Source organism: Mesoplodon densirostris, chromosome 20, assembly GCF_025265405.1.
Source record: "Mesoplodon densirostris isolate mMesDen1 chromosome 20, mMesDen1 primary haplotype, whole genome shotgun sequence".
Taxonomy (NCBI): domain Eukaryota; kingdom Metazoa; phylum Chordata; class Mammalia; order Artiodactyla; family Ziphiidae; genus Mesoplodon; species Mesoplodon densirostris.
Window position 1 is genome coordinate 18,294,764 of NC_082680.1, and position 22,994 is coordinate 18,317,757.

A 22,994-nucleotide genomic window follows, 5' to 3' on the forward strand; every position below is an offset into this window, starting at 1 on the left:
GAAATGAAATGAAAAAATCCTCTCATTCACTGAAAATAAAATCACAGTTCTAGCTAAGTGATGTTGTAAAACAAATAAGAGCTACCATCTCTTACATGCATCTCTTAGAGCAAGGCCCTTTATAAACATTGTTGCTGATTTTCAAGGTAAGTTTGCAATGGAGGGTACTATTTTTTCATTTGAAAGAAGAATAAACTTCAGCTCAGAAAGGTTTAAAGACTTGTTTTGAGCCACATACCTAATAAGCGGCAGAGCAAAATAATTCAACACAAGAGAATTTAAAATGATTGTTATTATTCCAGAGCTCATGATCTTTGAACTATGCCCTTTGACCCCTTGGATGAAAGGAGAACAGTCCTTGATTTTGCTGGAGGAAATCAAGAACATTAATGAAGATTTTGACTTAGAGATAGATGGCTCTATGATCAGTCCTGCATTTATGCCAGGAAGGTGATTACTTACAAGACATCTGTCGACTCTTGGAAGAAGAATCGATATTTGAGAACAGCACCCCTCTAGTGAGATGCAGTTGTCATCGTTGAATTCTCTTGTTGGTACTAAGGGCTTAACCTCTGGATATAGCTTTAGGAACCTTAGGTGAAATAGCAACCCATTAGCAAAGAGCAGGGTCTTAACAATGTTTCCATATAAGGTCCTGACCCTTATTAGCACAGGGTCTGTAGCACACCTCTCAAGTATGTGAATGAGGTTTCTCGAAGCCAAAAGTAACTATCTAGAGGTTTAGACACCCCTCAGACCTTCCCAGCTTCCCCCAAGACTGAGGTAATTGGGATCTCACCACTCCCAGAAATTCATTCACAGCTCCATCTTTGCTAGGCTTCACACAAAAGAAATAGAAAACAAGACAGACAAATTGTAATGGGAACGGAAAAACAAGGTTTGGGATGAGATGGAGGATACCAGGCTTTCTGGGAGAGGGAGGAAGACCCAAAGGAGGAGAAAAAGGAGCATGAATAATCCCAAGCAAACTGCTTACACCTCAGTTTTGCCTACTTTAGGAAAATGGAACATTTAATGTCCTGGTAAGTAATCTGAGATAATGTATGTAAAGAACCTACCCATAAAATGCTAAGTTCATAAGAGGGTTTCTAAAATGATAGCTGTTATTATTATTATCATCATCATCAACAACATTATTATGTCTGGAAATCTGCAGGTTGTTATACATTGTTATTCTAGATGACCTTGTGTTGCTCTGTCTGCATTTCAAGCACTGTGAATTGCCTAAATTAAAAAAAGTGTTTTTGCTTTTATTTATTTTTATTTTTTTAAAGGATATTCTGGACAAAAAGGCCAGAAGGGGGAAAAAGGGAGTGGAAGCATGCTCAGTAAGTTTATGGTTTCTTGGTTTTTTTGTGTGTGCCTTTGTAATAAACAAGCTTGTGATAGTGGTGGTCTGGGCTTGAGGCAAAGGTTGAGAACTTCAGTGTGGATCCATGGGGATTCTCTGGAAGTCAGCCACAGCTTTCTACAAATAAACGGTGCTAACTGGTGTAAAACAAATAGGTTAAATTATACTACTCTAAATCTCATTACCCATTTGTATTTAGTTTTTGTGATGAGTATAATTTTCTAAAAATTTCACATAGAAAATTGTTCAATTTTCAAGCCAATTTCAATCTGCTGAAAGAAAATCAAGCTTATGAATAGAAACAATACAGGCTCCCTACCTACTAACTGAAATAACTGAAATGTTACATATAGGAATTTGAACAATATAAGAATAGGCTAATTCTCTGACAGCTGGGGTATTTTTGTGTGTTTTGTTTTGTTTTGATAGAAACTTGAAAATGGTATTCGATATCCCAGACCTTCAAAACTGCAACAGAATAGATTTCACAACAGGGATCTCTGTGGGTGGAATGCTGACCTCATGTTCCAATGTAGAGAATCTGTAAATTGGATCTTGAAAACTAAATATTAGATAAGATATCTTCAGTAGTTGAAGTGCCGTAAGTCAATGGTTGTGTGTCTAGGCCAAATCTACCAGACAAAATGAAAGGATTTTGAAAGGGAATGAGGAATCCACACTTGATTTCTCAGAAACCAAGTGTTCCTCCTCTGTGTTCCCAGTTGGAGCTGCACGTAGTGTGTGTGTGTGTGTGAGAGAGAGAGAGAGAGAGAGAGAGAGAGAGAATAAGTGATACACAGCTATCATAATCTTTACCCATCAAGGGTCTGTTTTAGACAGATTTTTGCAAATCCTTTAATGGATCCCCAAATCTAGCAGTTTTCAGTTGTAATTATTGTTTAAAAACTGCAGTCCCAGTTTCTCTTAGTAAAAATAATTATTAGTAAAATAGTAAAAATAATTATTTTTACCTCATACACTGTGTTGATGCCACATTTAGGCAACTTAGGGTCACCATTGTGAATGCCAGCCATTTAAGTATGGTGTAACCACATGATGCTTTCTACAGTTGTTTTCATAATTGTTGCATTGTTGAAGTGTGTTTTCCCCTAAATTGAACAACACTGAGTATTGTGTGTCTCCTCAAAATGCCTTAGTGTTAGTCAATGATTATTATTGTTGTTATTATTATATTAAGATAATAGAAACAATAGGAAAAATTCTCCTTTGTGTCCATTGATTCTTTGATGTGATCACTTTGATCTGCTGTTTTACTTTTTATTCCATTTCTTCTCCTTTCTCCTTGTCACTCCATTTATTTTCACTGAGCTTCTGTGTAACTCTTCCCTATCTGCATGTTTATTTCTATCTTTATCTCTACCTTTATCTTTATCTTTGGTTCTTCTTTATCTCCTTTTCTCCTTTTCCTGAGACTTTCTCTGAGCTTCTTAACCTTGACTCTGGTTAAGCTTGGCAAATAAGGGACACCTTTATTTTGTAGCCTGTTAATCTAACACCCACACTGTCTTTTGTTACCTGAGGTTATCAAATGCTTTGAATTTTTTTTTTCAGATACATTCAGATATGTTTTCAGTTACAGATATTTTCATGGCTGTTTTGAAGTTTACGTGCCTGCTTTCTTTGAGGAAGTATTAAGAGAGATTTCTGTGTATAAATGTGTGTGTGTGTGTACATAGCCTCTCCATGTACCCAGCCCCTCATGGAGAGTATATAATTCCATAATGTTTCAAAAAGACAGAAAGAATCAAATACAGAAACATCTATACAGTGTGTTCTGTTTTCTCCTTATTTAAGTTAAAATGCCAATCATCTGCTATGGCAGTATATGTGGCTCTTTTCTCTCAGTGGCTACACACTATTCCATTATATAGCACTACCATAATTAGCATAATGTATCATTCAGTTCCCTAGTCATGAACACTTGATGATTTTTCTTTGCTTTAGCTTGGCTTTAAGAAACAATGCTACATTCAGCGCTCTTTTACATGATCTTGTGGGAATATTTTTTAATAGAGAATTTGCTAGCAGTAGAATCAATAGTTCAAAGGTGACATGCATTTTACAATTTGATGGATTCTTGCAAATGGCTCCCAAAAGGTTGTACCAATTTGTTCCCTGTGAAAGTGACTGATTCCCCACATATTCAATTAATTCTGGTATATGAAAATTTATATTGAATTATTTTGCTATACTTCTAAAAAATATTTTTCAAGCATGATTTAAATATAACAAAAATAATCATTGATTTCCTCTTTTATTTCTTTTTTGGTTCAGCTTTTTAAAATTAATTTTTATTAGAGTGTAGTTGATTTACAATGTTGTATTGGTTTCTGCTGTATAGCAAAGTGAACTAGTTACACATATACATATATCCACTCTTTTTTAGATTCTATTCCCATATAGGTCATTACAGAGTACTGAGTAGAGTTCCCTGTGCTATACAGTAAGTTATTATTAGTTACCTATTTTATATATAATAGTGTGTATATGTCAATCCCAATCTTGAAATTTATACCCCACCTTCCCCCTTGGTAACCACAACTTTGTTTTCTACATCTCTGACTCTATTTCTGTTTTGTAAATAGGTTCATTTGTACCATTTTTTAAGATTCCACATATAAGCGATATCATATGATCTTTGTCTTTCTCTGTCTGACTTACTTCACTCAGTATGACAATCTCTAGGTCAATCCATGTCACTGCAAATGGCATTATTTCGTTCTTTTTTATGGCTGACTAATATTTTATTGTATATATATACCACATCTTCTTTATCCATTCCTCTGTCACTGGACATTTAGGTTGCTTCCATGTCCTGGCTATTGTAAATAGTGCTGCAGTGAACATTGGGGTACATGTATCTTTTCGAATTATGGTTTTCTCTGGATATATGCCCAGGAGTGGGATTGCTGGATCATATGGCAGCTCTATTCTTAGTTTTTAAAGGAACCTCCATACTGTTCTCCATAGTGGCTGTACAAATTTACACTCCTACCAACAGTGTAGGAGGGTTCCCTTTTCTCCACACCCTCTACAGCATTTATTGTTTGTAGATTTTTTAATGATGGCCATTCTGACTGGTATGAGGTGATATCTCATTATAGTTTTGATTTGCATTTCTCTAATAATTAGCAATGTTGAGCATCTTTTCATGTGCCTCTTGGCCATCTGTATGTCCTCTTTGGAGAAATGTTTATTTAGATCTTCCACCCATTTTTTGACTGGGTTGTTTGTTTTTTTGATATTGAGCTGCATGAGCTGTTTGTATATTTTGGAGATTAATCCCTTGTCGGTCACTTCGTTTGCAAATATTTTCTCCCATTCTGTGGGTTTTCTTTTCATTTTGTTTATGGGTGCCTTTGCTGTGCAAAAGCTTTTAAGTTTAATTAGGCCCCATTTGTTTATTTTTGTTTTTATTTTCATTACTCTGGGAGATAGATCAGAAAAGATCTATCACATCTTGCTGTGATTTATGTCAGAGAGTGTTCTCCCTATGATTTCCTCTAAGAGTTTTATAGTATCTAGTCTTACATTTAGGTCTTTAATCCATTTTGAGTTTATTTTTGTGTATGGTGTTAGAGGATGTTCTAATTTCATTCTTATTTCCTCTTTTATATATGTGTCAGGACCAGCATAACTCCCTGATCATATTAGGGCAGGCCCCTTTGAAGATCAGGTGGGTTGGGCGGGACACCCTGTGCTACCATCTCACTAAAAGGACCATCACCTCTGGACAAGTCACAGCACAACTGATTCCAAGATCCCTTTGTGGCTCCTCCAAACAACCTTGGTTCCCGAATGGTGCCTGGCTTCCGCATGCCTTCCTCTCCTGGTCCTCGGTACTGTTTGGGTCTCTGCTCCCTTGCTCATACCTCTACCCACTCCAGCACCCCACCATCACCACCGTCCTGAGCTGGGACACCTCCCATGTACTGACTGGCGGGCTCTTCCTGCCTTCCTCAGAGCCAGGCCAGGAGCCCTCTGCCACCCACCCATCTAGTGTCTCCTGAACCCATCGGGTTCTAGGAGAAATCTCATGGATACCGATTATCTGTGCATTCTTTACCCTCAAAAATACCAGTCTCAGCCAGAGATAGGGATGCCCTAAAAGAATCCATTTGTTCATTCAGCATATGTTTATTGTGTACCTCCTGGAGCTGGACTAAATAGCTTATAAGATAGCTATTGTCCCTGGAATTCCTGAACTGATTGTCCCAGAAAGACATAGACATGGAAACAGGCAGTTATATAATAGAGCAGAGGTGTATGGGGGGGAGGAACAGGGCTCCACAGGTGTTCAGAGTAGGTCAAGATTTTTAAATCCCTTAGAATTTTACAAAGGTAAATTGACTTTGATTTGCTTAGTTTCATTCATGTCTTCTTATTCTCCAGTTTATAGCATATTTTTTTTTCAAGTTTTATAGTGAGGTCAAGTGGAGCTGGGGCAGTTCATTCAACATTTTTGAACCAAAAAACAAAACTTGTTTCCTTAAAATACCTAGCTGTTTCAAGCAAGAATATTTTGATCATAAAAAAAAAAATGCTGAAAAAAAATGATGAAATTGTTTTAGTCTAAAAAGCTCTTTTCACCAGCCTGCTGCATTTAGTATCCTTGGTAAAAGCACATGTAAAAAACAAAGTTCCTAAGTGTGCTAGTTATGTTATTGAATAAAAACTGTAAAAAAAAAATTTTTTTTAACACAACTCATTGTACTTTATGCTTTAAATATCCAGTATAGATCCTGGAGAAAAATAAATACTTCAGTAGAACTGGAGATATTTTGTGTAGGTGAAGAAAGGGCTGATAGTGAGAAAGGAGAAAATGTAAGAAAAGGCAAACTAAGAAAAGGAAAAATGTGGGATTCCATGTTAGTTTTGAATGTCTCTCTGTTAATCAACAGATTGAATTCTCTCAACTCTCCTTTCCTTCAAGGTTTAACACATAGTCCCAGGATTCACAACATTAAGGTTCTAGTAGAATTCTCAGTAGTGTCCCTAGGTGTGTCTCCCCACTTCCATTCATTCCCCAGTGAAATGGGCATCGTATTGCCTACCCCACTGGATTGTTGTGAGGGTCACATAAGATATTGTGTGTATGCAGATGCTCTGTAATACTATAAAGTGCTTTACACTCATAAGGCATAGTTCTCAGTGGTCGTGGTCTCTCTGAACTGGAGCTGCTCTTCCTCGCTGGTATAATGCAGACATTTAAAATCTGTAATCTGGACAGGAGTGAGAGCCAAATGAAAATGCAAGAAGCTAAATAAATGCCATGGACAAAAAGAGGTGCTGGAGAATCAGATAAGATTTTACATTAGATAGAGCAGCACAAGTGTGACCAGATCACAAATCAATGAGTCTGAGCCAAGCAAAAGAGCATAAGTTATAAATAAAAGGAGTGACTAAACAGAGTGCACGCCAGAGGCCAGAAGCTGTCAACAGAGGTCAGGACAAAATGTCAGGCTAATAAAACGGGAGTTCCAGGCTCTGAGGAGCAAAGTGTGAGCCCAAGACGCTGCTGATGAAAAAGCTCTGAGAAGTGTTGAAACAAATTAGAGTTGTCAGTGGTACTCTGGGTCTGTGCCGGCTTGACACCAAAGTCTCCAGGAAAAAAAGGGGCAGAGAGGAATCAGATCATCCTCAGTAGTAGCAAACTGGCCAGTAGCAAACTGGCCAGTTAAAGCAAACATCTGAAGAGGAGTTGGATCTCTTTGCCTGTGGTTTAATTGGATAGGACTTCCTACCCCATTCTGTACGGGGGGACAGGCTCCCATTCTGTACCTGGGAGCCCTCTTCTTCTCCAGCAGTACTTGGTCCACACTTGCCACTGATGGCCCTGATCCCAGGGACCCTGGGAGACAATGCCAGGGGATTCGGTTCACCAGTTTTCTGGCACCCCAGACTGCAAAGGGATTCTTAAGTGTGTCAAATACAAACCTAAACTTTCCAAATTAGGGGAGAAAGGGTTTTTTCTTTAGACAAAAGTAGAGGCTGAAATGCCCAGTTCAGATGCACAAATTACACCAAATTTAATAACGTATAATAAAGAGAAAACCAGTCTGCACCAAGTTCTAAAACTTGTCCTAATAGTTTGCTGTGTTCTCACCCTAACTTGAAAGTGTTTGTGTTTCAAGCAGACAGACTTCCGGCCATACAATGAAACACTCTGTGTTAGGTTATGTCCTCAACATGCCAATTACTAATGTGTCATTTGTTAGTGTTTTCTACTGTGCTTTTTACCCAATAAGATTGTAATTAGGATGTGAATTTAGAGGAAATGTCTTATTTTGAAACTCATACAATGATACGAAATATCTGTATGTCTTTCATTTGATTTCTGCTGAGGACTCAGCCCAACCTTAAATGAATTCTGGTCTTTCTCCAAGCATTCAGTTGACCAAAGTAAAGGCTTCTCTTCCAAACATGAAATAAGTATAATAATGAGCTTTTAGAAAATATTTACTCTCTAATGCAGGGGCTTTAGTGTGTTATCTCATCTGATCTTCAGAAGAGCCTTTGAGGTAAGTCCTATCATCATTTCCATTTTATGGATTAGAAACTGAAGTGGTAGAACAGAATCACAGAGCCTGGTGTATTGATTTCCAAAGTCCCTATTTGTAGCTGTGACTCCATTCAACACTCCCACAACTAGCTTTATATTTTTTTATATATAAATACCACAAATATGTCATATGGAAGGTGTGGAGAGAGAAAGAAGGAAGGGAGAGAAAGAGATTTGTAAAGAGCAATTTGGTTTTCTAGAATGAGCCTCATCATTGAAAGACCTTAACATAAGAGTTCTTACAATATGAACTCCATTAGGTCAAATTCCCAAAAAATATTCTCAATTAATCTCTGTTAGTTTATGTTTCTTCCTTGCTATCCCATTCCAGCCATTGCCTCCAGTCTCTTCCCCCAAGTATATTAACTCAGAAACATAGTCTTTCTAGAATGCTTACCTAGCCTCCATTATTGTATGGAGAATTACTCATATGCACAAGGGGAAGAAGCTACCTGCTAATATTCTATCTCTATTTCAGTAACTGGCTCAATTTGAACATTTTTTTTTCAGTATAATGTGGTTACTTTGATGTCCTCTTCTTTTATTGTCTCTTGTTTAACTGCACTGTCCTTTTCTCAGTAGCCCACCTAGGCTTCAGCAGAGCAGAGTGTACCTGAGCAGTGATGTCTCCAGCTAACTTAGATGCTCATTCTTGACACTTATGTGCTGTTTCAAGCTTTATATGATTCCATAAATGGGCACTAAAAACATATAGTATTCCATTAACACAATGCATGTGTTCCTTTGTAGTATGTGTAACTAATATGTCTTGTAAATTGAAATAGAGATTTAAATCAGCAATGAATCCAGTGGTTAGCACTGGTCCTGTTTAGGAGTTATCCCAGCTGACTTACAGCCTGACTCCCACCAGAGCTAATGAGACGGAAGAAAAAAAAAAACATCAATACGGTTCCAGCCAGGTCCTTTGCATTAGCAAAATTTGAAATTCCTTCAGTTATGTGCTGGAGTTCAGATAGAGTAGAGAGACCCAACAGGCCACTTCCACACCTCCACGACCTCAGAGGACCAAATGGCTTTCTTCTTCAGAGAACCAGGTCCTGGCTTCCTGTTCTGCAGTACATGTAGTCTTACACTAATACAAGATTGTTTCTTTTGTTCCAATTCAAGCACTTTCCAAATATAGGTTATAGGTTCCAGCCTTTTTTTTGGCTGCACCAGGTGACTTGTGGGATCTTAGTTCCCTGACCAGGGATTGAACCCAGGCCCTCGGCAGTGAGTGCATGGAGTCCTAACCACTGGACCACCAAAGTATTCCCAGTTCACAACCTATCATTTGCTCCCTTAACCTGGCTTCTCTGGCCATGCATTGCCCTACAATGTGAGTCTCAAGACGAGATTCCCTAGAACAACACAGTTACTTGCTTGCGCATGAAGTGTCCCAGAAATATCTCCCACTGTGGCTTAACCTACAGATCCTGACCCTTTCCTGGGGTACTACAGTTATTCTCATCCCCTGCTTCACCTGAATTGTCACTCATATCCTGCTTAATCCACTGCGAAGTAAGAACTTTTAAGTTATAATTGATTCACTCAATATCATCTGAGGTTTAGTACAGTTTTTTTTGATGCAGCACATTCTCAGTCTTTTAATTATTCAGTCGCTGAACTACAGGTGTTCAGTGTCATCATTGTTAGCTTTGCTAAGTCACTAATTTCCAGTGTAACCAAATGTCTACTACCCAGCTATTCTGCAGTCCTCAAATCTTGGGGGTCAGTTCTTTAATACTGAAATAAAATTGTTTGAGCACCAACCTCACATTCTAAGGCAATTCCAGTGCCTCCTGTCTGAAGTAGATTGACGAAAATACAGAAAAATTATATTCCCCATGTCTCCTCATTCAAATCCCTGCCACGGCTGTGATAGTGGGTTTAATAGGGTTTCTAGAAATTCAGGTGCTCTTGAAACCTCAGGATGCGACCTTATTTGGAAGTAGGGTCTTTGCAGGTGTAGTTAGGCTAAGATGAGGTCATGTTGGATTCAGGTGGGCCCTAAAGCTAACAACTGGTGTTTTTATAAGAGGAGGCCACAGAGACATGGTGAAAAGCTGGAGACAGAGGCAGGGATTAGAGGGATTCGGTTACAAGCCAAAGAACACTGAGACTGGCTGGAGTCGTGAGAACCTAAGACAAGGCAAGGAAAGATTTCTCCCCAGAGCCTTCGAAGAGAAAACAGCCCTGCGGACATCTTGATTTCAGACTTCTGACCTCCAGAACTGTGAGAATAAATTTCTGTTGTTTTAAGCTGCACAAATTGTGACCATTTAATATCGTAGCCCTAGGAAACTCACACGCCTATGCATCTGTGATCGCTCCTTTGCCCCCACGTCACTCATTCCAACACTGAGCACCACACCTCTCCCTTCATTTGAGGATGTTCCCTAGCTCCACCTGAGGATCTAAGAGAATTTTACTGACAACTTATTCGTAACAGGAAAATGTGAGCAGAAGAGTCTACAACTTTCAAGTTGAACCTTAGACTTTACTGTGTCGAAATTCCTGGCTAGATTAGACTCCATATTTTCCTCACTGGCCACCCTCAGTCTCTCCCCTGCCATCAAAATACTTTGCACACATGCTCCACTGAAATCTTCTCCCTCTGGTTTCTCCTCTTTACCCCGTTTGGGGACTTCCAGAATACTTGTTTTCTTTGACTTCTGGAGTAAGATTCAAAATCTGTTAAATTATTTTTCCAAGAAATTCAACCTATTTCTCCAAACATCTGATATCCAGTGTAAAAAAATAATAATAATCAGTCAATCTAAAAAAGAAATGGAAAATTTTATTCGGGCCAAATTTGAGGATTATAACTCAGCAACAACATCTCAGGTCTGAGAACTGTTCCGCCCATTAGAAGTCAAGGCACAGTTATATAAGTTTTCTGAGGCAGAGGGCTGTACATCAAATGATGTATTATTGACAGTTTACATAATCCAGATCTAAGGGTCATCGTGGTAAGTCATTTGATCCCATACAAGATCAAGAAGGAATGTTATCTTTGAAGGAGTTGTCTTGCTAATGCTAGGAGAATGTTGTTCTTTATGGTTGAGCAGGTATTTCTGCTGATGGGGGAGGTCTGGTCGATGCATAAGGCAGATACACAATGCACAGTAGAAGGGAGAGTGGAATCCAAAGAGCAGAAGAAATTTTTCTGTGTTTAAATTTTTCTTATCTTGCCATAAAATGTTTTATTTCACACCAGGATGTGCCTTTCATAGCTAAATACCTCATTAAGCTAATTATCTTAAATTAAAAAATCAGTTCCCTTTCTAGAGGAATTTTGCCATATTGCAAGGACTTCTGGGTCAACTTGCAACCAGACTTTTTAAAAAAAAAGTTTGTTACATTTGAAACTCAAATATAATAATTACTATTGAGTAGTAAATTTAACCCTAAATCCTAATTCCAATAAGTGATACAAAAAAAAGAAAGCATGACCATGAGGTAAACAATGTGATAGTAATTGAAATGAAATGGCTACACTCCTCAAAAGTCATTTTACATTTTAACCGCAGTTCTTTACTTCCACTCAAGTAGCAGTGATGGACACAATGCAAAGACACCCCATAGTCCACATTCTTCCTGACTTCGCTTTTCAAATTAAAATTTTGTCTACTAGAGCTTGTTGCAAGAAAGAAAGTGGGGCACGAGAGGATGGTCATGTCCCAGGTCTCGCGTGAGTCCCTGGGACTACCACCAAGTGTGGGTTCTTGGCTTTGTGCAGGAAAGAATGCAAGAGCGAGCCATAGTAAAGTAAAAGAAGTTTTATTCAGGGAGATACACACTGCATAGACAGGGTATGGGGCATCTCAGAAGTCAAGAGTCCCCAAAATATGGGTGGTTAGTTTTTATAGGCTGGGCAATTTCATAGGCTAATGAGTGGGAGGATTATTCCAACTGTTTTGGGGACGGAGTGGAGATTTCCAGGAATTGGGTCATTGCCTACTTTTTGGCCTTTTATGGTTGGCCTTTTATGGTTGGCCTCAGAACCGTCATGGTGCCTGTGGGTATGTCATTTAGTATGCTGATGTATTACAATGAGCATATAATGAGGCTCAAGGTCTAGTGGAAGTCAACTTGTCCGCCATCTTGGACCTAGTTCTAACCAGTTTGTTGTGTCTTCAATGGCTATGTCATTCTTTTAAGGGTTGTGCCCTGACCCCTTCCTGTCTCAAGCATCTTAGATTCATAATATTTTTTCCTAACTTTCAAGAAAAGACTTGTATATGAAGCACTTTTATAATTTATTTTGGGCTCATAGATGGCTCCATCAGTGTCCCCGTGAATATGGGACTTTAAATAAAATAGATTTCTCCTTTAAATAAAATAGATTTCAAATATAAAGAAAAGAAGGAAGAACATTTACAGCAAATAGCTAATACATAGTCATGTACACACCACCCGCATTTTAGAGGTGTTGTCCTTTTACCATATGGACTACACATATTTCTCTTTTAAGAAATATCATGTTAACTAGCACAGATGAAGCCCCATTTATGCCTGTCTCCCTTGCTTTTCCAGGTTAAACTTCTATCATGGAGTTTACATGCTTCTTTCTATTCATGTTTTTATATATTTACTACATATGTATGTTTGCATAGATGATAGATGGTATTATTTTCTGTGTTTTATATAAATGACATTATACTATATCTCTCATTCTGAGCTTGTTCTTTCCCTCAATTTTATGAATTTCAGCTTAACTTGAATCAGAGACCCTTTAAAACAGTAAGGACATTAGTGACTATCTGGCCACCACTTATTTTAATTAAATTAATCTTAGTTTTAAAAATAATATAATTTCAGAAAATAAGAAAAACATTTGATATTCAATTTCTGTCCCCTGTACAAAATTACTGTCAATATGCTTGGATACTTCCTTCTAATCTTTGTATATATCAATATTTTTGGCACATTAAAATGAAACATTAATGTTAATTTAGTCACTTAAATTTTATGTTATCATTTTTCTCTATTTTCTGTATGATTCTTTTGACAGGAATGTTTAATGAGTCTAAAACTATCCATCTAATGTATACTATAATTAATTTAGCTATTCCTCTATTCCAAGATATTTAATATATGTTTTACTTCCTCCTTTAAAAATAAGCCTTCAATAAACAAAACAATAATAACTAGTGAACTTGTTAACTTTCACTATATTTGAAGTTATTTTCTCAGATTAGATTAGAAAACCTTTGTAAATTATCTATTATTTATTTTTTGTCTGGTATCTCATAAAAATATGAATGAGCTATTTGTGTAATAAATATTTTATATATTTTAATATTACACACAGACTTTTAAAAATATATAGAAATTATCAGTACTCTACTCTTTCCTCCAAATCTAGGGAATAAGAATAGTAAGATTGCCTTTAGAAAGTTAAACTGCAGTGAATCAAAGCAGAGATATGTCAAACCACCTAACCTGATGGAATATATTAACATATATAAAGAAAATTGTGTTAAGCAAAGAGCACTGGCCAAACCCAGAGGCAAAATCTCATAGCTATGTCTCATTGTAAATTAATAAATTAATTAAACGAATAATTCACTGATTGTGATTTGACTTCTTGTGCAGATTGCCCACAGAGAGAAAATGGCCTTGTCGAGTAGTTAAAAATATTCCCGTTTTTGAGGCAATTACCTTTCTGGTTGTAAATTGAATTGACATTTAGTCCCGAGAGTCTGTTTAACATTAGTCTGCCACTAAGAGAGAAATCCTCTAAACCTACAAATAATCAGGTTTTGGAATATGTGAGGTTTCTGATCAGACCCGTCCACCTTGGGGGGCTCTTCGTGGACAGCCACATAGTTTTTTCCTATAATAGGACTCATGTTTAAATCCACCTTTCCTTCGCAATTTCCTTTACTGCTTCTACACATAGAAACTATATTCTCTCTAGAGACTGGTGACATACTAAATTCTACTTCTTTTCAGTGTTTGATATTTTAAGCATTCGCCAATTTAATCCACTCAGGTAATAGAGATGGCATATCAAGAAGAGGTCAAAATTCATTCACTCATACCATAACTCTTCATCAAGTGACTTCGTCAAGTGATATTTGGTCAGGTATTGAAAAGATAACTGAAAGGACCTCGGAGGAAAGGGTAGGGGGGATTGAGGAATGAAAGCCTCAGAAATAAAGGAGAGCAAGGGTTATTTGGGAATGTGAGTAATTATATAATTGAACTAAAGGGAGCAAGGAGAGGGGGTGGAGAGATTTTCAAAGGGTTAAACTGGAGAGGTAAGTAGAGATTAATCATGACCTTATTTGTTCCAGGGGTCACACGGCAGGATTTTCCCTACTGAAATCCTCTATTATACTAGTCTTGTGTTTTCAGTTATATCAGGGGTTGGCAAGCTTTTTCAGAAAAGGACCAGCTAGTAAATATTTTTGGTTTGCATGCCAGAAGGTCTCTGTCACACTATTCAACTCTGCTGTGTAGCCTGAAAGCAGCCCTACACAGTATGTAAACTAATGGGCATGGCTGCATTCCACCAAAACTTTATTTACAAAATAGACAGCAAGCTGAGGTTGGCTTAAGGCCATAGTTTGCTCATTACTGGTCTCCAAGAGTCTCTTCAAGATTTATCATGTTTGGAAATAACAAAGGTCAAATACACTCACATCTAAAAACAATAGGGTAGGTTTTGTCTATCTGTAACATGTCATCCTACTTGGTTAAGATCTCTTGTTTGAGAAGGATAAGTATTAAATGGGAAAGTAGTTAAAAAAATTAATAAGGTGATTAATATCAAGATAATATATTCATTCTAATGCTTTCTCCACAAAATGGAAACCTCAAAATTTTCAAAACTTGTAAAAGTAAAACCTTTACATTTGTACTTCATTTTAAAGAATGAACTATTTAACCTTCAAAATAACCTCAGAAATACTTGAATCTTGAGGGCAGGATACATGCTTTATTCAAATAATTTCTGAAACCAAGGAAAATGCCTAGGACAGAGAAGTTGTGTTTAGATGCTTTAACTAAGAGCAAAAATCATTTTCTCTTTTTAACAGTTGGAAAATTTGGTCCTAGAAAGGTTGAATAGTTTAATAAGCTCACATAAACAGTGTCAGAGGAATAAGTAAAATCCAGATTATCTAACTCGTGGATTTTTAATTTCAGTTATATTCTACAGTCAGGGATATTAAAAGAACACCAGGCTAAACATATAGTATAATGAATATTCATAAATACACGAAGATTATTAAAATGTCTGATGAACCGGGCTTACTGTCTTTGCTCAAAACTCACCTTTGACAAGGAAATGCCTCTCCCCTCCCCCCATTCCAGGAATGGCATGTGAATGTAACTGACCCTGTCTTTGGCCCAAGCTGTTTAGTCCATAGATGGGCATCTCGCCCAAACTAGGTCATAGGAGGACTTCCTTGGATATTTTAGAACTGTCTCTGAGAAAGAGACTGTAAAATATAAATTTAGGAGTTGTTAACAGACATGTTCACTGGGGAACAAAGATGCCCAGCTTGCAATCAAAGGAAAGAATGAAGCAACTTAACAGAGAGGCTCTTGGATAAAATTTGGAGAGAGAATCCTGAGCAGATTCAAGTGTTGATTCAGCTGTTCCAGGTGCCTAACTTAAACCCTGTATCTCAGATTGGGACTTGAACCCACAGTCTTTTAACAGATACCACACACCCGGTCTCAGAACTTAATGAAGCTCAGGTTCTTGATGTCTCATCACAGAAAGAATTCCGTGAGAGACAAAGTGATAGGTAAGAAGTGGATTTATTTAGAGAGAAACGCACTCCACAGACAGAGTGTGGGCCATCTCAGAAGGTGAGAGCAGCACCAGGGTACGGGGGTTGTCAGTTTTTATGGGTGGGGGGTGTAATTTCTTAGGCTAATGAGTGGGAGGAGTATTCCAGCTATTTGGGGGAAGGGGTGGGGATTTCCAGGAACTGGGCCACCACCCACTTGTTGACCTTTTATGGTCAGCCTTGGAACTGTCATGGAGCCTGTGGGTGTGTCATTTAGCATGCTGATGTGTTACAGTGAGCGTATACAGAGGCTCAAGGTCCAGTGGAAGTCTCATCCGCCATCTCAGACCTAGTTGGTTCTAACCAGTTTATGTCATGTCCTATGGCTATGTCATTCTTTTAAAGGTCGTGTCCTCTGTTTACGATAGCCAGGACATGGAACCAACCTAAATGTCCATCAACAGATGAATGCATAAAGAAGATGTGGCACATATATACAATGGAATATTACTCAGCCATAGAAAGAAACGAAATTGAGTTATTTGTAATGAGGTGGATGGACCTAGAGTCTGTCATACAGAGTAAAGTAAGTCAGAAAGAGAAAAATAAATACTGTATGCTAACGCATATATATGGAATCTAAAAAAGAAATAAATGGTTCTGAAGAACCTAGGGGCAGGACAGGAATAAAGAGGTAGGCATAGAAAATGGACTTGAGGACATGGGGTGGGAGGGCGAAGCTGGGGCAAAGTGAGAGTAGCATCCACATATATACACTACTGAATGTAAAATAGTTGGCTGATGGGAAGTAGCAGCATAGCACAGGGAGATTTATTTTTGACTTCTGTAAAAATAAACATTTGGGAGTGGCACTAGTTACTATTACATGACTCTAATGTTTTAAAACTACACAATCTATTCCTGGATTATTATTTCCTATTTTCTTAGGCATTTACAGTGAATGATTGGGTCACCCTGTATTTTACTTAGTAACTGGAAGTTTGAATACTGCAATAGCAAATTATTTTCCTTTTTAAAAATGTTTTTAATGTTTGTAACTCATGTTTATTAAGTGAGGAAGGGCTTATGCACCTGGACATTATTACATTAATTCAGTATTGAGCACTGAATTATATTTTGGATGAATCAAGGAAATAATTATAATTGTAATACTACATGTTAATACATGTTTGCTTTTCATGTTTCTTAGTTGCTCAGTCAGGCTTGTAGGAAATTGTTTATTTTTTTTACATGTTGTTGGATTACTGTTCCAACAAAATTTACTCAAATTAGAAAACAAAAGTTACTATTTCTTTAGTTAACTGAGTTCTGAAAACCCATACACTAAAACTCCACTTTCACATTACAGAGATATCTCTGTTGTAAGAATTACATCTTGCTTTTTTATATTATGGTGTTCTTCAAACTCATATTTGAAAAGATATATTTAAATAGAACTGTGTTTATTCATTGGCTTTTCTAATTATTAGAGAATATTTTTATTTTATTTAGCACTAAGTAAATTTTAAAAATTATTTTCTGTCTTTGCCTTTTTCTGTTCTTCAGCCAAATGATTTTTTAACAAATAACTAGAATAGTTCAGGCTGTTTAAAGAAATTTTCTAACTCTAAGTGAAATTTTTTGTGATACTATTTACACACTTTATCTGTTCTTAGGTTCAAAATGTGTATGTTGGTTTTAAAAATGGGAAAGAAACATTTCATATTTATGTAAATCATTGCACATGATCAAAGTTTTATAAAAGTTTACTGTATATATGGCAATTTTGATTACTTGGGCATTGCAGAACAAAATCACTTTGTTGTAAACATGGTATATTCTTCCCAAAGTTTACTGCTTTAGTGATTTCTCAAAATAAATGAAAATTGTCTGATTTCTATCTCATTAATCCTTTTTCAAAACAAGAAAAACACTTTGGGACAAAATCCAGGGGGCTTATATCAAGGAATATCTTTGCTATTTCTAAATTGATTTTGTCATTATAGTTACCTTGTTTTTCTTGGTAAAGAACAGGATGTTTGGTCTATTTTTATGTTTATGATATTATAAAATATCTTCTCCTCAACCTCCTGTATCACTGAAAGTCACTGGATGTATGTTCCAGTTTGTGTGTTAGTGTGTCAAGAAAGCAATCACTTTGTTAAAATTTTTAAAAATAGTATGAAAAATCTCTATAACATTCACAGACTTGTAGCTGTAAAATTTTAAAGTCACTGGAACAAAATCATTGCAGTGTTTTCATAGATGTAACTTATAAAAAAGAAAGAGTAGATTTACTCTTCAGATCTGACCAATATGTACAATGTTTGCAATTAAACTCTTTACCAATAGGTGGTGCTAGAAAGTTTAATATTTATTCCAATAATTGAACTTGCTGGAAAAATGTGCTCAAATGCTTTTATTTTTATAAAAAGCATACAGCAATATGTACATATATGTAAAATTAAGCCCTGCTTGTTTCTGTGACAGCACCGTCTAAGAAAGTTCGACTGGTTGGTGGTAGCGGCCCTCACGAAGGCAGAGTGGAAATTTTCCATGATGGCCAGTGGGGTACAGTTTGTGATGACCGCTGGGAATTGCGTGGAGGACAGGTCATCTGTAGGAGTTTGGGATACCAAGGTGCTCGAAATGTGCATAAGCGAGCTTATTTTGGACAAGGTAATTTCTTTTTTCTTTAATGAAATGTAGGCATTCTCCAGTATGTACAGTCAAGTAGAGACAGGAACATATAGAATAGGAAGTAGGATTCTTTTTTTAAGGCCTTTCCTAGAAAGTAGAAATGAAAAGATAGAGATTTTTAAAAAGATGCTCTCAGACAACATTTAATGTCTAAATTTCATTTAGACTCAATCGGTTAGTTGGACAATAGAGGAAAATATGGAAAATTACTGGTAAAGCTGAACAACAGGAACCAGTGAATTATATAGACAAGGCATGACTTCCTGGGAAACTCATTTACATATCTGGGTCTTGTGGGCAGCTGGGCAATTCCACGTGCTCCCTCATTCTCTCTTCTGCGGAACTGAAGGGTGGGTGGTGGGTACCAGCTTCTGCATTTACTTCCCAAACCTTAGTCCATGATGGAGCACCTGTATTCTGAAAGGACAGTGAAAAACCATGAAAGAGAAAGAGGCGATTTTACGGGTTCTCTATGCCTCCTAATTGTGACTTCTACTTTAAGAAACTTGATGAGAAATAAGGTTACTTTCCCCTCCATTTGAGGTCGAATTGAATAATTTTTTTGCTGCATGTATATCTGTGTATTTTCATCTGGATGACTCAGTAACTTGTTCTATGAATGTATTGAAAGAGCTAGGGAGAAAATTTGCTGGGGGCAAAATGTTTGAATGTTTACCCATGATATTTTTATTACCTCATTTTTTTTCTAAATTGGCACCTAATAATAGGTTTTTTTTTTTTTTTTTTTTTTTTTGCGGTACGCGGGCCTCTCACTGTTGTGGCCTCTCCCATTGCGGAGCACAGGCTCCGGACGCGCAGGCTCAGCGGCCATGGCTCACGGGCCCAGCTGCTCCACGGCATGTGGGATCTTCCCAGACCAGGGCACGAACCCGTGTCCCCTGCATTGGCAGGCAGACTCTCAACCACTGCGCCGCCAGGGAAGCCCCTAATAATAGGTTTTATGTATAATTAAACATATATAAGTGCTTCAATTCTGAAGGACAGATTAGAAAGAAATAGCCATATATAGGTAAACTAGAACTTTAAAGTCAGTATTTCCTCTTTATTTATTCTACTGTCCATATGTGATAGATAATTGGTATCTCTGAAGTTCATGTTGACCAAAAAAAAAAAAAAAGATTTGACCATCTTGATTTTGTGTTATTCTTCTAGATAGATATGGGCAATAGGAAATTGTATGCAAAATAATAGAGATAAAATAGCAGTATTACCAGATAATCTTGTGTATGATGATAAAATAGTGGAGTATGTCAAATTATCATGTCAAAAGACTAAACAAGATAAGACAGACTTCTTAAATTCATAAAATAGATTGTTAAGTACTATTATGCTACAGTTTATTGGGTAATAACTGTGTCAGGCATTGTGCTAAACACATAAATAGTATTAATAATAGATCACAATTATATCCTTTATTCCTTTACAAAAAGAATTCATTTTATCAAATTTAAGAGATGAATTTTAGCAGGGATCCAGGTTCTAAAGTCTTTAGAGACCAGAAACTTGATTTAATTCATAAAGAGGCTAAGCACAAGACAGAAGAGAGTGATGATGTTGAAAGTTTCTGAACCCACGTTCAAGCCCCCGGCTGTCAGTTTTTAATTTGTGCCTTAGAGTTTTGAATAGAAGAAACAAAGGAAATAGAAAATATCCATAATTTGCCATCATCCAATAGCTCTTTGGAATTTCCAAATTTTCCATTTCCACTACACTTTCAGAACTTCCTCCCCATCTTGAAAAGTGTCGGACCAAAATCATCCTTGCACCTGTAAAATTTACCTCCTAAATGAATTGTTTTAAACAGCAATAAGCTGTATTTTTTTTTCCCCACAGAAGGGGAAAAGAAAAAAATCCCTAACTCTTAGTCACTAGAAAATCAAATGATTTTCTAAGTGAATTGTTTAGGAAGACTAAACTGCCCATCTGAGTTTCTACAATGTTCTATGAGGAAAGAATCCATTTCTATGGTAACTAAGATCCATAGCATGAAAGGCCATTTATTTAAAATACATAATTGTATAAAACATTTCAAATACTATCTGTGGTGGGAAAGTGAATAAGACATTATATGCCAGCTCTGTTCTTTTTATGAATATGAAGCCTTGCCATAGATTTCAAAGCTGTTCTTCCATTGAGGTTCTAAACCTAGATGGTAAACACACAGTTGGAGACTATTATCTTAAGATTCCATTAACTTGCAGGCCTAGTGTCACAAGTAAAATATTCTTTTCCCCACAGCTTTTATTCATTCTTGCTTATACCTCTAGGGATTTCTAGTCTAAAGCACTGGTAAGAAAGGAATAAAATACATATTCTGAAATACTGGCCAAAAAAAAGAAAGCTCATTATTTATATAAGAAACAATAGAGTTTAGTCTCATGTGAAATGAGTCATTTGGCTATATGGAGACGATTCTCTCAAGTTTTCTTCAGGTAACTGACTACTTCCCTAAGATGAGCACCCATTTTCAGTGAGGCTGTGTATTTATGGTAGCTGGTGGTCCTATACATTAGACTAGAGTTTTATTATAATAAAACAATGAGGTATATCAGAATTTTGTTTTTCCTCTCACATTCTCAAATACCTACCAAAGTGAACTGGAAAGACAAAACGTTTTATAATGTAAACTAAGGAGATAGGAGTTGAAACCTTAGCTCTGATACATCTCAGACTTTCAGTTTCCTTTCCAATAAAATGAGAATAATAATAACCCAGCAGATTTATTTTAATCTGAAATGAGCTGCGTATAGAAAGTGCCCATTACGAAGCTGGACTCATAGCATTGCTCAAGAGTGACAGAGGTCACTGGTAGCAGCACTGCCAACTGTATAATTACAAGTTTATTTGCCATCCTTGTTGAGTGGTAGAAAAGTCAGATCCGTGTTATACTGTAGAGCGATATTCACGAGGTTCCAAGGGTGGTAAAGTTGAATGTGGTTTTTCCCGCAGTACGGAGGTGTGATTTAAGAAGCACTCTGTGTAACCTTCTCTTCTAATCTTCCCACTCCGCTCCACACACATCCAGCTCTGTGTTAGCTCTCTGCATAGAGTTCAGTCCCCCAAAATTGAAGAATGATGATGAGAATTTTAAAATAATAAAGCAAGATGAGCTGGGAGAAAGAATAGAACTGAGGTGATTTGTTCTGGAGAAAAAGAATCTAAAAAATAAATTTCATGATCTGCTTCATTGTACACTGTATTTTAAGAAACAGGCTTGCATCGTAAACTGATGTTGGATTAGTCATGGTAAACCACCTTTTCATGTAAAGCTGTTTCAACGCCTCCTTTTTCCACTCCTCCACCTTAAATTTGCAGTTTTACTCAGGAGGAAAAGAAAAAGTAATTTTGAATGCAGAACAGAGACTGGAAAGGAAACTTAGAAATATGATTGGAGGGGTAGAGAGAGGAGGAGGAATGCACTAGAGTTTATGTGTCATTCTCATAGGAAAGTAAGAAGAACCAGATTAATACTATATTTTGCATTATTATCAGAATTGAAACAAGAAGAAAAAAGTTTAAATTTATCTCCTTTGTATCTCTCCTCCCATTAAGGAAAGAATACAATTTTCTAGACACAGTTTCCCCCTCTCCTTTTTTTTTTCTTTCTTCTCATTTTAAAATAGCAAACCTGGCTTACCAGAGATAATCCTTATTAGCTTTAAGAACAGTCAGTTTTGCAGTTACAAAGAAAATGATTTATAGGAACAAAGCTTAAAGCACACTCCTTTAAATGGGTTCTTTCATCTGGTTGCACCATATGCATAAAGTGGAATGTTCTTTCTTTTTCCTGTGTAGACAAAAAGGTTAAATTAAGGAAGCACTGAGAAGCTTCTGGTGCTTGCTATTGCACGGGGCAGGGAAAGGGGAGGGAGCCTCTTCTCTCCCTATGCAAGCTTCCCAATCTCTCATCCTGGTGGTCTCCCTGTAGCAAACTTGGATGAGCTTTGTCAGAGGACAGTGGTAGTCCGGGAATTTGTTCCAGGCATATCTGAGCCTGTCGGCTGATGCTGGAAGTAAGAGCTGGATCTGGAGCAGCTATCTTGTCTTCTCCTAAATTTAAAGGAGTTGGTGCTGAAGCTCTAAACTTAAAAGCAGAAACAAAAGAAAATTCTAAACATAAATGCTATCTTTTATTCATTACCCCTTTCACATTCCATAATCTATTTTCTGAGTGGGGTTTTTAAAAAATTACAAGAATAAACTGAAGGAGATCAAAATATAACTCTGCATCTCTGAACTATCCATTAGTGATTGGAAGTAAAAACAATCTCAAAGATGAATAAAATATATCAATAGGTCAGAACGCTAATTCTTAGGTACTGCTCCCTGCACACTGAAAGTTTTGAAACATAAATGTTTAGATGTTGGGTATTATGGAACCTGATATAGAGCCGTTATAATAGGGTTCTTAACGTGTCTGCTCTGTTACTTATGGTAATAAAGGCAATAAATACTAAGTATGGAATAATACTGTTTATCAGGTGTTTACTACATGATCTCATTCAGTGCTTACAGTGCCTGTGAGAAATAGATATTACAGCCCCACTTTTCATATAAAATTAAGTAA

General features: G+C 36.9%; 1 protein-coding gene across 2 annotated transcripts in view; it reads left to right on the top strand.

The window, feature by feature from the left end:
* Positions 1-22,994, top strand: part of MSR1 (macrophage scavenger receptor 1) — a 58,369-nt gene that overhangs the window by 29,764 nt on the left and 5,611 nt on the right. The window contains exons 7-8 of one of the 2 annotated variants that reach the window (XM_060086020.1): positions 1,296-1,349; positions 18,197-18,385. In XM_060086020.1, the coding sequence (XP_059942003.1) occupies positions 1,296-1,349; positions 18,197-18,385 (243 nt within the window). Of the gene's footprint in view, positions 1-1,295; positions 1,350-5,019; positions 5,031-18,196; positions 18,386-22,994 lie in introns of those variants that run through there. The other variant, XM_060086021.1, reaches the window with a different exon arrangement.